Here is a 17,042-nt window from a genome sequence, read left to right on the forward strand (position 1 = left end):
CAAAGTACATAAATACCATGTGCAATTAGCTTCGGATCCATAAATTTCAGAACGGAAGGTTACAGTCTCACAGGTCAGAGGTCTGGGGAAACACACTAAACGAGGGATGGGGTCGTCGGCGTTGAATCCGATTTTGGGCATAAATACATGTTTCAGTATTTTTTTGCTCTAAAGACAAATATATGTATACATGTGGATATTGTGTATTTGTATGTAGTATATCAAACGGTGGATTCTGAATATGTCCTCCCGTTCTCTTTGTGATTTCTGCTTAAAATCCCCTTGTTCAATAAGCCTTTTCAGTTTACAAAATACCGACCTCCTAATATTATTGCATTAAAAAAAAATCCGTTTTCCATCCCGTTTTCAATTCCCCGTCTTAGCAACATCCCAAATGTATAGAGTTTTTCCATTATTGAAAGTACTCGCACCTCAACAGTTAAAGATAAAATAAGAGGTTAAGAGCTCTTCCTGCTTTCAATTTTCTCAGACACCAGCTTCTGTAAACAATGTATCTATGCCCAAAGGCGGATCCAACGTCGGCGACCCCACCACTCGTATAGTGTGTTTCCCCAGATCTCTGAGACTGTAACCCTCGGTTCTGGAATGTATGGATCCGAAACTAATTGTACATGGCATTTAATCAACTACGGATATGTACTTTGTGCTTACTCCCCCCTTTCCAACTTTTAAAACCTTGTAACAGTCAAGCCGAAAGCCTACATCAAAGGGGAGGCGAATTTTATTTATATGTGGTAACTTTCACAGGGGCCTAAGATACCATTTTTAATTATTATAATTAAAAGAGTTCGGTTATTCAATCTGTTTCGTTTCGTTTCGGTAGGTTTCGTTTCGTTTCGGTGGGCTTCGTTTCGGTAAATTTCGTTTCGTTTAGGTAGATTTCGTTTCGTTTCGTTTCGATTTCGTTTCGCACTTTACAGGTACCCTTTAGCTTTACTAGAGTATGACAAATTAGAGCAGATCTAAACTACATTTTTTACCTTGTAAAAAGAGATAGATTCATGAACATTTCAACATAATGTAAATTTTTTTGGTCAGGGCCACCCAGAGGGGATTCCAAATACCCGGAATTTTGTTCATTTTTGATTGAATTTCAATGATACTTGCAACGGTCGATGTTATTTAAAACAAAATCCATTTCATTGTGGAGGTTAAATATCACAAAATGAGGTCATTGGAGGGAAGACTCAAAGTTCCTGTTCTTATACAAGATTTAAACCACACTTCTTATCCAATTTTCATCTCTTGAATTGTTTCCTTTTTTTTTAATTGCTCCTTATTTTACATTTCATTTTCAAAAATTCCGAAATAGACACATTGACATATTTTTTGACCCCTTGTTAAAGTTGAATACTGGGTACGTTGTATGTGGATACTTGATTCATATAAGATAAACACGGCATAAAACTATTACGTAAACGTTTGAAACTGTTACGTGTACGCTTGAAACTGTTACGTGTATGCATGAAATATTGATTTTGTAACTGCATAAGAAGACCGTTGGGAAGAAATTATCTGCACTAGCCAAGTTACTTTCCTTAACATATCTTCTTACCGTTATATAACCGTTGTGCAAACCGTGTTTTATTCGGAAAGGAACTTTACACATTTAACTAATATGTATATACGGTGTGACCGTTAAGCAAAGCATGGAAATGGCCATTTGCGTTCATAATTCGATTATGTATGGTAAATTAGAATTCACTTTAAAATATCTATTTATTTTAAATATGAAATCCCCCGAAGGCTCGTCCGAGAAGCAAGGCTCTAAAGGCAACACGTTTGTATAAGAAAAAATTGAGAAAATCAACAAATGCAGAGATAATCTCCACATACGTTCACAATCTCTACCCAGAGTTATCGTTCCTTACACTCAGTGTAAGTGAGAGCAAGGAACGACAACTCTGGGTAGAGATTGATACGTTCACTGAAAATTTTGTGATCCATTCCATAAGGGCGCCGCCATTTTGTTTTGTTCATTAGTTGCTTCTACATTTATTCGTATCTTAATTTTGAATGCCAAAAATACAAGACTGACGTGCAGTTTGAAATCAAACACTCAGTTTTCTTTTTAAACTTCGGCCCGTTTGAGCTTTGCTCAGCATAATTTTTTCCCTTTTAATATCAAAGGCCCGAGCGGTTCCTTTTTTGTACACTTTAGTAAATTTTACTATTAGTTGAATTAAGACTTTAAAAAAAAAAAAAAGATTTTAACCCCCCCCCCCCAAAAAAAAAGAAAAGAAAAAGCATATGTGATCCTTATGTTTGCACCGATTATTTTTAATATCTAAAGATTTAAAGAAATGTTGTCTTTGTTTAAAAAATTTAATAATCATTATATATATATATCAATCTAGAAGGGACTGTTCAGATTAAATACATTTACTTGGTTTTCTTGTTGTTGTTTTTCTTTTTGTTACTTTAACATAATTCTAAGAAACCTTTTGACTGATCTGATTTTTACTTTCATTTCTGTCACTTTCACGCCTCCTTTTATTTATTTAGTCGTCAATATTGGTTTGCTCCGAGAATCTTCAGTTTTCCTTTTTCAAGGATCCGTATGCTCTTTAGAGAGAAAACAATCAAACGTCTACTACAGATTTCACGAGAGCTAATTAAAATGTGTTTATCACCAAGTTAAGGAAACGACTGCAAAATATTGGTACCCATGATCGTGATTATTTTACAAATCCCTCCATTCACAGCAAGATCACTCCGTGAATGAGGAAAGCGAGGCAACTATTACAAGGCCTATTCAAGAGCGATGTTATTCAGTAAATTGTGTATATCAATAAAAGTTTCAAACTCTCGATTAATTTTATTCCAAAATTACAGCAATCAAGCTCTATCAATTTATAAATTGTATATTTTATGATATTTACAAGTCTTTTGAATATGCCGCTTTCTGGTTAGTATCTTTATGTCCCACACTCAAGCATACATCAAGAGGGAGTCCGAACCTCCCCGCCCTCGAGAGTGGCATACATATTTTTGCCTATTTTATGCAGTTTTATTTGTGAAGTACTAGGCCTATATTAATAGACCCCTAATATGAGTAGGATCCTCCATTTTCGAAGAAAAAAATTTCTATATATTTCTGGATCTGTGCATAACATTTGTTTAGAAATCATTTTTTTCCCTAGTGTTAAGGGTTCGAGATTGAAAATTGAGATAAACAAGCATCAAAGAAATCTCCGTGACCATTTTATTCAAGTGAGTATAATCTGCTCTAGAAGACCACATGACTTGACGACTCTGAATTGTACATGTACGAGTTGTCGAACGTTGTTCGGTTTCTTTCCAACAGGCTTATGCACAATTTATACCGGCATATTGTACCAAGAGGCAACGCATTGAGCTCACCAAATTACAATGGTACTCGAATGTGGTTTTAATAGCTTAGTTACTCACTGGGTCATCTCTTCGAGTGTAACTACAATGTTTGTAGACATGGTGAATTTCCTGTCAATAACATTGGTCATCGCAAGTAAACACAAGCAAACGTAATTTTATTTTTATATCTTATAATTCACCCGCTGTGTATTCTTGTATTATCTATATCAATGTTTACAAACTAACAATGTTAGACAAAAAGAATGGAATTCCTATGACCTCAACCATTGAAAGAAATAGATTGATGTTATGCCAGTTTTCAGTCCTAATGAAAACAAAAATCATGACATCACAAATAGTCAAGACATTCTTCGCATCCAGATTAGAATAGCTCCTCAGTACCCCTTGCTTGTTGTAAGAGGCGACTACATGAGGCGACCTTAATGAGACCGTAAAAACCAAGGCCCCGTGTCACAGCAGATGTGGCGCACAATAAAGATCCCTCCCTGCTCAAAGGCTGTAAGCGCCGAGCATAGGCCTGAATTTTTGTAGGCAGTGGTGACGTCTCCACATGAGTGAAAAATTCTCGAAAGGGACGTTAGACAACATACAATCAATCAACTTTGCATCCACTGTACATGTATATATATCTAAAACTTTTCTGCTCCAAAGATGCGACCTTGACAAGGATCTTCTACCTTTTCTCCCAGTGATCTACATACATATGTCCAAGCAACCATTTTTCGAATGACCTTGAGATAGAATCAGTTCGCATCCACAAGACATTATCATGCCAGGTGTGACTGTCAAGAACTTTTCTGTTTCAACTGCACAGTTCACACATGTTTCATATATGATTTTCCCAGATTTTGAAATTGTCCACATGACCTTAACCTGGGGTCAGAACATGGTATACAACATCTCCACAAAGTCTGGAAAAAATCAATCAATGGTATCTGAGAAATCGTCCCGACGAATAATGTCCAAGTACGGACAGAAAGACATGGTCATTCCAATATGCTCCCTAAGTGACGTCACATACGCCGACATGGACAATAGAATATCTATAGGGAAAACTTGGAGTTCACACGGCCCTTTACTAACTCTCTCCTAATGTTATTCAAATTAAATGTACATGTATATCCCTTTTCTGAGAAACATCAGTATCGTTTATTTTATTTAACGTTTAACGCACTTCATGTTTCTGAATTTGAACAAAACAAAATTTGACCACATCATGTAGCCATCATCACCACGGAGTGATCATGAACTACAATAAGGACATACCAAAATGATTTGTTGTCTGCTATTAGGAAAGATAACAGAACTTCCATTACAATTTTTTTCTCTCTGTGAAGTTTCCTTCCATTTTCTGTCAAGAAGAAACCAGCCTGTCCCTTTGTAAACAGAGAATCAATTGTACAAAGAGAATGCGGTTTTCTCTTTCGGGCCATATTCGACAAAATGAAGTGAAGAACTTCGTTTGCTAATTACGAGAAAATAGGGTTTGTATCGTTTGAAGCTTGGGAACTTGTTATCGTCGTTGTATCGATTCTGTGGGACCTGCATCTTTTAACATTTTTCTCGTCAAATAGCTATGGAGAAGTTGTGCGACTTCCGCGAGCAAAGAAGTTTTGACGGGTTTCAACTAATCTTCGGATCTAGGCATCGAAGATTATTCCGAATGCCATCGCGAGCTCCACGGGATTAAGCGAGACTTGGTTCACTGTCAGAGTCGCCCATACAGAAAGAGTTGGCGTGTCACCGAATACTGAAGCCAGAATATAAATTGTCTTCTGGGAGCATTAATAGTGCTAAACACTGAAACCCGATGAATTTTACAATGTGAACTTGAGCATGTAACATTCTTACAGCGAATGACAATCCATCGAAGACTTTGAAAACTCACCTTACAAAGATTTTTGACGACTACAGGCATTTTCCCGATTTTCATTTTGTACTTCAGGTCAAACAATTGGTCACAACGAAACTAGTATATAACCTTAAGACAATCTTTTTATTGAAGTTTTATTTTTTTTTTAAATTTAGTTTGAATATGCTCAAACCCAAAGACGGTTATCAGAAAATATCGACGTTCGTTTGAAATCCACCAATGGGTACTTTAACGTAACTGTAACTAGGCTAATGATTTACACTATGGATGGAATGCGACAAATGCAGATACTTCCGGTCCCAGTAAACATTAACATTTTCCCGTTGTTGTTCATTAATTGAATTTTAATATATCAACCATTTACATTTTCACTGTGGCTGTTTGAAAACAAATCGCAATAGATGATAGTGCTAACCGAAACATGTACATTCCATGTATGAATTGTCGACAAACACCAACATTGGTTACTTGTGAGGGTGGACAAGGGGTCCACCTCTCCCTCCCATTTTCTCTCTTTCCTCTATCTCTCCTATTTTGTCTATCCTTTCCTCTATTTCTCTCTCTCCCCCCCCCTGTTACTCTAGACGCCCCGCACTTATTTTCCTATCTCGTTTAAGACCAAAAACGTGCTCAAAGCTAACCCAAGTAGAAGTATTTAAGTAGTACACAACGCCATGCATGCTGTACAATCGTTTTCTTTGAAGAGTTTTCCCCTTAATAACATGCTGATATGTGGCTCAGATTACGCATTTTTAATTGTCGTGTGTTCATTAATACTTAGAATAAAAGTGTATAAGTGCACGGTTCATCTATGCAACAGATTGGCGGAAGAATATCTCCGTGATTTCCTCGTACGTTCGTGTGTTAGCTGGTTTAGTCTTGTATCCAAAATCTAATCCGTTATTTATTAATGGTACATTGCATAAAAACCTATTGGATACAAGGTCTAAGAATAAAAAATCTGAAAAGTCTTATGTACAATATGACTTTATGAAAAGGGAATGGCGTTTTACACAAAAATTTGGATTCTTGGGTAGTAGTGTCATTGTAAAAGAAAGAAATATTCTGAAATGAATTTTTGTTGTATTTTTGTAACCTCTTCTCCCATTCCCTTTTAATTTCCTCCCTCGAGGCTCTGATTGTATTGTACTGGATGGAGATGGTCACATATATGTATACCAAGAAATAAACACTTGTCCCCTGTTCACGTTGCTGTGCTGTATCCGACCCAGCCTCAGCTACTTCTCTTTTGTCCTGTATTGATTTGACGATTTACCTTTGTTTCACAACAATTTACCGCTAAACATTTGTTTCATGCTGACAAGTGTTCCTTTGTTTCACACCGTCTCAATGCTTTACCCTTGTTTTATACAGACTCTCCGCTTTACCTTTGTTTTATACAGACTTACCGCTTTACTCTTGTTTTATACAGACATGCCGCTTTACTCTTGTTTTATACAGACTTGTCACTTTACCCTTGTTTTATACAGACTTACCGCTTTACCCTTGTTTTATACAGACTTACCGCTTTACCCTTGTTTTATACAGACTTACCGCTTTACCCTTGTTTTATACAGACTTACCGCTTTACTCTTGTTTTATACAGACTTACCGCTTTACTCTTGTTTTATACATACTTGTGACTTTACCCTTGTTTTATACAGACTTACCGCTTTACTCTTGTTTTATACAGACTTACCGCTTTACTCTTGTTTTATACAGACTTACCGCTTTACCCTTGTTTTATACAGACTTACCGCTTTACCCTTGTTTTATACAGACTTACCGCTTTACCCTTGTTTTATACAGACTTACCGCTTTACCCTTGTTTTATACAGACTCTCCGCCTTATCCTTGTTTTATACAGACTTTCCGCTTTATCCTTGTTTTATACAGACTTGCCGCTCTACCCTTGTTTTATACAGACTTACCGCTTTACCTATGTTTTACATTAACTTACCGCTGTATTTTTGTTTTATACTGAATATCTTTTTTTTACCATTTGTTCATCTGCTTTATCTTTTGTTTTAAGTTGACTTATCGCTTTATCTTTATCCTTTGACCGCTTTACATTTGTAGTAAGTCGATTTACCACTTTACTTGTGTTTTTCGTCAACTTACCGCTTTATTGTTTCTTTTACATCGACTTATCCCTTTAGCCTTGAATGATATATTTAGCATTTGTTTTACATTTACACTAAATGCCCTTTGTTTTATATTGACTTACCACCTTACCCTTTGTTTTTCATCGACATACTGTTTCACCCTTTATTACCATTGATTCACCACTTTACTCATTGTATTGCATTGACTTACCACTTTAGCTCTATTTTACATAAATCCACACTTTTCCTATAGTGCTACACAGGCTTACCCTTTATTATGCACTGACTCACCGCTCTGTAGGTACGTTTTTGACCAGCGTGTTTGCCACCTCTTCCATCCATGTCAACATGAACATTGTATATAATGTCGAAGAAATCTTCAACCTTTGCGACTTTCTTGAAATCCTTGTCCGTGTCATTGCAGTTTGGATCCGTCTACATATCAATAAAAATGGATTTTAGCTATCATATTCTTTACAAAAATCAAAACATCACCAAATACTTTTTTCATGGCATTAATCTATGCTTTGTTATTACAAATTCTTCATTTGTTCAGTTAATTTATATGGCGGCCGCCAGCAATCTGATTAAAATCAGATCCTTTGATCCGCTCACGTAGATCGCTATACTACATGTAGTATAGCGATCTACGTGAGCGGATCAGTAAGTGGCGACCGCCAGTTAAATGAATATTATTTCTATACCTTGGTACCTATAGCATAATCTTTTTCTTCTGGGAGGTTGCTACTATGGGACATAAACGGATAAATTTTGGCTCTGTTGTGCGATGTTTCTCGGGGGGGGGGGGGGGGGATCTTACTTTAGGATTCCGGGGGGGGGGGGGGGTCTAGCTATAGGGAAATTCTACTCTACAACAGATAATTTAATTCTGATTTGTAGATCTTTGACAAGAAGACGGTACGTGCCGGTATTTTATATAGTTTCCCATGACACACGAAAATAATAGTAACGAACCGATACTTTATGGTTAGAACACAAAATGTACGAGATGTTATAATCGATAGTGTAGGCTAGAGCAAATTCTGAACATCAAAATTGTTACTTATGTTTCTTTTATTTGTCTACGAGATATTTAGATTTTTCACAAAATACAAAAAAATATGGTTTTGTCGCTTCTTGAAGCAATTGGTTTCGATGCTTTGTGGCTCCACTCACTGGTGACTTTGTGAAGGGACTGGCAAATTTTGTGTGAATTAACGTGTTTCGGAGCACCCAATCAATAAGGCACCCTCAAGTTTGCGGTAAAGCTTATATTCCGGATAATAGGGTCGACTTATGTCAAGACAGACAGAGCGCTGAAGCTCATATTGGACTACTGAAACCATGAAAGCTTGCTCTCGGCGGGGTCACTTTGGCGGCAGCTGCATTTCTCGTCTGCTAATAAGGTAACAATTTGAAATGTCCCGGAGAGCTAAAAAGGCGATATTGGAACATGTTTGCTTTCAAAAGAAGTACAATCAACAGTTTCAAAAATGTCCATGCATTTCAGAAAAATTTCAGATTTTTATTTAAATATAATTTCTTTCTTTAAATGAAATTATGAACTCAAAATTACGTGCAATAATTCAATTCTGATTTTTAAAAAAAAAATTCTGCACATAAGATTTCTTATTCCAATTCAAACAAAATGGACGTAATAATTTTTGGTTACAATAAGTAAGTTGTCAGAAGACAATGGGACTGATGCAAACAGCAGAAAGCTTATTTTGTGTGATATTGACTGATTATCTTGACTTTGACTCAAAGTCAAACCCATATGGTATACGGGTGGGGATTGTCCAGAATGTTACAAGTACACCTATTTCCACAATTTTTTTTTAGATTATTGCAGTCCAAGCCCTAACAATAAAGCTCGCTGGACGAACAGCGTGTTGTTGGGAAAGTTGTATTTATGTTTGTGTTTGATGTAAACAGGTAAACCAGTGTGATACAATGAATTTGAATATCAATTACATTATATCTTTATTCTGAGATGACGAAAATAGATTTCCCCAAAGGTTATAATTATGGAGGTCTACCAAATGAACACTGAGATAAAAACCAATTCGCTGAAGAAGACTCGCACAAATCTCCTCTTGAAACAATTTAACAAGTCTTCAGATTGTTTTCACATTCTAAATCGAAATCAAGGAAAAAATGGCATAATTCTGAAGGGAATAGCTCTAGGAGATCCCGAATAGTGTCTAATATGGCGGTGTCAAGCAATTACAACACAATTGTATTTTGATGTGTCCCAGGACGGTGTAGTCACGTGCTTTCTCCAGTGTTCTCAAGAAGAAACGTCGACTTCAATGTCGGCAAACTGGAGTCGAATTTCCCAACACCAGTCATCACGTTTTTAGACAAATGAGATTTATTTTAACGCTCGTATTATTGAATCTTTTCTCTTGGAGAGTAAAAGCAAGATTTCATTTTCAGCGAGAAGGAAGACGAAATGCGCTGGAGGACAAGCAGTTCTCGTTGTTTTTCTCATGAAAAATCGGGATTCGGAATCAATAAAACTTTTTTGTTTGTAATAAATCGTAGAATCTGTATTTAGACAGTTGTAAATATTTTTCATTGACATTTTAAGGCTTTCCTTAGCTTGAAGGTACTGTACAAGTAACTTTTGACTACTCGTTTGACACACACACACCACATACACACACATCACATACACACACAAAGACTGTGTGTGCTCTCTATAAAATTTGCCTGTTTCAAATTTTAATTGACTCTTAAAAAAAACAAAAACAAAAAAACAAACAAAACTAGTATACGTTCAACGTAGAAAAAATCATAATATTTAATTATATTTTTAGAAATCGACAATGAAAAATGTTCACATCACAGGAACCTAATTGATCTTCAGACAGCTACATTGATCAGGAAATATACTTATTCTTCATTTACAATATCATGTTTACAGACGGTAAATCAATCCAAACTCAATTCTACAGAGACAACATATTTAATACCAAAAAAATAAAAATAAAAATCATAATATCAATGATTTTTCATATGCCAATTGTACAAAACCAAAAGAGGCACACTTTTTAAGATATCGTATGCAGTAGCTTTCATACAATATAGAGTGTAAGACCAACTTGTCAGACCCATCCCTGGACTCAGCCTCAAACTACATTGTATTTAAGATTTTGAAAATACTTACTGGCATGAACTGCGAAGCTTTTTATGCCGACATACCTCATGAAGCGTATTAGCGCGTCATGGAAAGTGAGGCGTCGTGGTTCATATCCTCATGTATCTTGTTTCTTATTTACATTCTACTTTCATTTCTGTAAGATTTTCCAGTCGTTAGTATAGGCATACTACATGTATATATCTATCAAAATTCATACGCGCTTTGATCACAGCTGCATCACATTCATGAGGAAATGGCTATCATTACATATCAAAGGCTAAAACATTGGAAATGTAAATGTAGAAACGTAAATTTGATAAGTGTGGCTTGCAACTTGTAACACAGAGAAGCCCCATCCGCTATGGAGGTGTCACGGGACTTCCAATTTTTGTCAGTAATTCAGAGTATATAACTCCTTACAGCTATAAATTAAACTCTGTAAAATTCAACGTTGGACATGTCAGTTCAACGTCCAAGATTGTGGTGACGTCACACCAGGTAGTAAGTAGCATTCGTACAAAATTGGCATCATCAGAAATATCTGTAAAAGTTCACGGGGGGAGAGGTGGTCTTTAGTCACAGTTGAAATACTCTGTATCTAAAATTGACATTTTCTCATGACAGGTCTGTAGTGAACATTTGTCGGTGAGTTCTCGGACAACGTGTGTAGTGCTGGGCCTTCGGTTGAGACTGATACATCAAAGCCGATGATTGTTTGGCTTAACCAATTTGGTCATTGGGTCCAACATGTGTAATATTCAGAGTTCCAACAAAACATAATTTTATAAATTTTCAATTGACTTGATCATCATCTATAGTCCATACCCAGCGACTAGTTGTCGGGTTGTAAATTTTGTATTTTCTGCCACATGCACTACAAACGACAATTTTTGTTACATGTTTGCCAAATCCAGCCGCTCTAGAGGGGCATATATTTTCTAAGCATATGTAATTCTACATTTTCAATTTTGTTAAACAGGATGTGGTCATTTCTTTATGACAAGTTTCATTGGATATGAAACAATGGATCTGGAGCACCTAAACACGTTTATGACAACATACGTGAAATACATCAGAGTTAAGGTACAACGAATCTAATTTGAATCTTTCTAGCTCTTCGCAGAAAATTGAGCATGTATTCAAAATATGGGACCGTGGTCGTGGTGGTCGCTATTGACTTTTTTAATTGGACTTGCTTAAGTGGTGAAGTATTGTTTTATTACATGTACATGCCCTATGTAGGTTGCCATTTGCACATTTTCCCCTGCACTACATAAAAATGCAAATCATATTCCCACACAAATTATAACCATCTGTGCAAATTATGACTCGAACAAAATTTGGTTAAAATCAATTTGGTTTTAAAAAAATCAAAAGATTTTATACAAATTGGTACAGTTTATAACTTGTGTTTTGTGGTTTATAAAATGTATAATGTAATTTAAAAAAAAACAATCAGGTTATAATTATGCAAAATCACAACTTGTCCACGACATATACATTGTGTACAGATTGCCAACCGATTGTCATACGATTTCTTCAAATATAGGCCCCATTTTCCTTCGATTTCAATTAGTATTTGTCTGGTTATGAATTTGATTTGAATATCTATTGATAAAAAATCTAAAAATATCCTACATGGATATTTCCACTCTCGCATTTTCTATACACAAGATCTGTGAACGCACTCCCTGTACACATCTATTCCAGCAACTTTATAATAGAAAAATAGAAGGAGCCCATCTAAGAATCATGAAATATTAAAAATAGACAAACATATTTGCCATATTATAAATTTGTATTTACTATTTGGGTGTAAATACAAAATTATACAATATGACAAATTGTAAACTGTATTTACACTCACCAGTCAATTTAAAATTCACAATATGGCACATTGAAAATATTCCTTATTTGGCAGTCAAAAACTATATATTAGAATATATACCAGAATTACAATGGTTAAGAAAAAAGAATTACGGACAGTGACCAAATCATTTCAAAATAATGTAAACGATTATATGAAATATTTCTGAGTTTATGAATTTATGAGTTTTGTTGGTATTATGGTGGGATATTTAGTAAAATCGGCTTCATCGATTATACAGAAATTTTCCCCATTGCTTCCATCGTTCACGTGTCCACATGCGTCATACAAACAACCTCTAATCCCGACAGTTATACCTTATATCTATAGTACAGGTAAATAGGTCCTCAAGTCAAGAGGAAAAGTGGGTACATTGTATTTTCATTGAGAAATATAATACGTTATCAAAGCATATAGATTTATCACTGAATATATATATATATGTGTGTGTGTGTGCATATATATATATATATATATATATATATATATATATATATATATATAATTCAATAAAAAAGCATGAAAATACGTCTCTAAGATAAACAACTTTGTATTCATTATTAATTTGTATTCACCTGAGGATGGATGTTAAAATCCAGAAAGCGCTAGTGATTTAAATATATTTTGGAACTGTATATTTTCATGCTTTTTTTATTGAATTATTTTGACTGTGTGATATCAACTCTTTCTATTTGGATTATATATATATATGCCTAGATGGTCGAGCGGTCTAGCGCGCTGGTTACATGCTGGATTTGGTTCCGCAGGTCGTGAGTTCAACCCCGGGTAGGGGCGGAATTGAGTCAAATATACTCAAAACACCACAAATTCACAGTCTTGCCAAATGAAAAAATAAAACCCCATTTTGTACATGCATCTTTCACCATTGTACGCGTGAAAATAAAAAGAAAGGTTGCCGGTCCTGTATGACTACATTGAGATAAACATACTTTGCACCAAACAAAAATTTGGATGAGTTTCCGTGAAACGGATGGGTGTTATAATTTCCGGTGACTGTCCATGTAGAGGAAATATTTACAATTACTCTTCTAAGTATTGCAAATTCATCTTGTAAAATAATTTCATGACCTAAATTGGTACTGCTCTTAGAGTCCATTGTCTTAGTTAAAGACGAATGACAAGATTTAATATATATAATAAATATATCCATTTGTTTGCGTCTCTTATATTTCTTTTGATATTGGCATTGCTTCTTATATTTCTTTTGATATTGGCATTGCTTCTTATATTTCTTTTGAAATTGGCATTGCTTCTTATATTTCTTTTGATATTGGCATTGCTTCTTATATTTCTTTTGAAATTGGCATTGTTTTCACCATACACAATGAATACAGCAATCGGATCATGCGCTCGTCCTTTTCCGTAACCGGTTACGGAAATAGCCGAGTAGTTACGATTGTGAATACAGGTATGTTGCAGACTAGTTCGATCCGGTTTTTTAGTACCACCTGTCTGCATAATCATTACCAAATATGGAGCGTCGTCAAAGTGAAAGGGTGCATTGGCTGTTCCGTTCTAGTGTAGCAGGGCCCCTACTGGGCAGTCTGCTCTATAAATCTACACCATCGTCGTCTGTTCCGTTTAAAATCACGAAATGGTCAACGATATGATATTTCAGTACTTATATCTAGTTTATATATTTTTTTAAATGTATAAATATATATACAATAAAATGTCATTCTTTGTTGATTTATCGGGTGATGAAGGTAGCAATCATTGCAAATTTCTTTTTACAAAACCTGCTATGGGTTTTTTATGCAATGCTTGCTACCTTCATCGCCCGATAAAACAACAAAGAAAGAATTCTATTGTTTAAATAAACTATGAAATGTTAAACAATTGAAAAGCATAACTGTTAATAAAGCTTCATCTCTTGTTTGAATTAATCATCTCTTCTTTGAATTAATTTAAAGTTCTATCCACAAACAGACAGTTTTTCTACGCAAGTGTTTTAGGTTGATTGAGTCGCTGAAATGACGAGGATGATTATTAAACAAATGATAAGGTCAAAATCTCCGATGACGCCATAAGAAACTTATCCGACCACGCCTTGTTTCAAATTGGAATAAAAACAATTTACGTTTTTAGTTTCTTGGTTTACACGGAGCGTCATGCAACACCGTCATGTCGAGCTGCTAAGTGTATATCACAAGCAGAGGGTGAACGCTGGCCTGCCGCTGACAGCCATGTCGTATGAGCACCTGTGGTCATTATGGTCATTGATTGGGCGATTACTCGTGAAAGACCATCACTCCACAGTTATAATATGAAGAAAAATATTGTCATTCCGCTAATTAAAGGCAACGCGAAACCACCCGATCTGATAGTTGTGTGCATCATTCCTGTTACCATGGATACCATGTCGCGCAAGATCTTGTTACAGATCTCCCAAGAATCGTCTGATATCTACCTGGCGAAGCTGACAAAAGCTTACCTAAAGCTAATACATGCTTTTGTCGCCTGGAACCGAGTTTTGACTCGTGATGGTGGGATGAAAGTCCAATACCCAGACGTGGTCAGTAATTGGAATCTGGGGTATTACTTTACACATTGTCACCGCGAGGCTTTCACAATCATAGCAGCCGAGTAAATCTAACAGTGGGACTTAATAAGCTGTTTGCAAAGAAGATGTAACAAATTACGGCACAGTCAGACCACCTGCTCTCTATTATAAGTCCCTTTCGCACATCCCGGTCCAAAAAAAAAACTGGTAGCAGTAAATTCAGTATATATCATGAAATCAATGACCGCAGCAGACCAACGAATCGTCATAAATTACCGTTTTCTCTCGTCTTCTCCATATCAAATGAAATTATTTTAACAAAATTGGTCGCCAAACGTAATGTTATATATATTATAATTTGGCTAGTGAGGACGCAAGGCTTGACAGGGAAGAACCGAAATCTGCGGCTTTCTGTTGATAAATCAATGTGGTGTTAGGGCCCTAACACCGGCTCTCTGTCCTACAGTCAATGCCTGAAGACAGATAATGTATTTAGACTTTCCCGTTGTAGGCCAATTCCAACTCATGGATTTTCTTTCTGCCTTAATTTCGGCAGTCGTGCGGAGGAATTCTTTCTGACACAAGTCTTTCTGACAGAACTCGTCCATGTATTGTCCTGTAAGTTTAAATTTCAGTTCTCTCCCTGAAATTTAATTCTTCGTTGAATAAAGATGTACAATGTGTAAAATTAAATGTGTAGAATTAAATAAAGTTTAGGCGTATTTCCAGAATCTCTTCACGACATCTAATCAATACATTATTAACAACTGAAGAAAACTTGCTCATGACTGTAAATCTTTAGGATTTCTCAACCATACCTCATAATTAACGAGCAATATAATTTTACTCCATTGCTTGAATGAAGAAGTAAGAAGTCTATATAAAGTCAACCAGATGTATCTTTGCATACTCTCATTTAGTCCGACACTTGAGGAAAAAAGTTTTAGATACAGATTTATTTATAGAATGTAAAAGTACTTGGTGATGGTACAGTTTAAGTGGGATACTGTATCCACTCAATTATAACAAGGAAGTGCAGGAACACGTCCTGTGTACGTATGAACGACCGACACAGGATGTCCTTGTTGCGACGGGGCCAAATTTTTGTACTCATACTTGTCTGTATATTTTTACTCATTAAAATTATTTGAACAAAATAAAGATGAATCTGTCATGATGTCTTACCACAGGTTTTGTAGGAACATAAATCGTTCTTTTGTATCCTCTTTCCGTATTTTCGGAAGGTCCCAAACGAAATCCTTTAGCTTTCACCCAAAATCTGAACTTAGAATTGTCTGCAGTCGATGGTTCCTCGCCAGTCAGTATTTTCACAATCCGGTCGTATTTTTTACGGGTCACCGTCTTCGTTTTACCACTGTCCCCATAATTTTGGAGGGCCCAAGTCTGGAAAGTCTCAAACATCTCCCGTTTGTTAACGGAGCACCGTGAGCTGTCAACATCCCTCGCAGCAGACGACATTTTGCTACTTTGTCACCAGGCAGGACAGAGAGAGAATTATATACGGCAAGTTTCTAATTTAGAAGAATTCCCGTTGACTTTGGACGGTGAGCACGCGTCAAATTCACAGCCTGCTCTAAGCTGTCACATCCAGACATCCGACAGAACTAATTAGGACGTTGGAAAAAGTGCGGGACAGAGGTGACAAATCAACTCAACCAATCAAAAACGAGAGAAACAAGGTCCCGTTCGGGAATAAACGTGGCGGCATACGCAGTACGAGGTTTGTTCTCGAGTACGGCGAAGGTGAAAATGAGAAGGCGGGACACAGCTAAATAGAATTGACGTCCGATATGTGAATTACTGTATATTTTTATCAATAGAATATATAAGAAATAAGATATGGTATCTGAGTGGCTTTATATTTCTTTCGTGCATTTTAGAGTAAAAATATTTGTGTTATTACATCGGCATCTGTAAAATGTGCCCAGAACTGATATGTATTTTGTAATATGAACAGGATAAAGCAATCCCATATAGACACTGTCGGAGGACCGATATTGATCGCTGTTTGCTCTGGTTTCCAAGGTAAAAAAAAAAAGGAGGGAAAGGTGTTGGCACAATCCGCTTGTGACACTATCCATAACATCAAATCAGAGCACCCTTGGGGTGGGTAAAATTGGATTTTACGCCTT

The 17,042-nt window shown here is 36.1% G+C and overlaps 1 protein-coding gene across 4 annotated transcripts in view; it reads right to left on the reverse strand.

Moving 5' to 3' along the window:
* The window catches only part of LOC125669481 (nucleolar protein 4-like), a 50,090-nt gene extending 33,391 nt beyond the window's left edge, over positions 1–16,699 (reverse strand). Inside the window, exons 1-2 of one of the 4 annotated variants that reach the window (XM_048904011.2) lie at positions 16,075–16,699; positions 7,645–7,788 (exon numbers count right to left, since the gene is read on the reverse strand). In XM_048904011.2, the coding sequence (XP_048759968.1) occupies positions 7,645–7,788; positions 16,075–16,368 (438 nt within the window). In that variant the 5' untranslated portion in view covers positions 16,369–16,699. The remainder of the gene's footprint in view (positions 1–7,644; positions 7,789–16,074) is intronic. The other 3 variants (XM_056162060.1, XM_048904009.2, XM_048904010.2) reach the window with 3 other exon arrangements.
* Positions 16,700–17,042: the final 343 nt, after the last annotated feature.

This window comes from Ostrea edulis, chromosome 4 (assembly GCF_947568905.1).
Source record: "Ostrea edulis chromosome 4, xbOstEdul1.1, whole genome shotgun sequence".
Classification (NCBI taxonomy): Eukaryota; Metazoa; Mollusca; class Bivalvia; order Ostreida; family Ostreidae; genus Ostrea; species Ostrea edulis.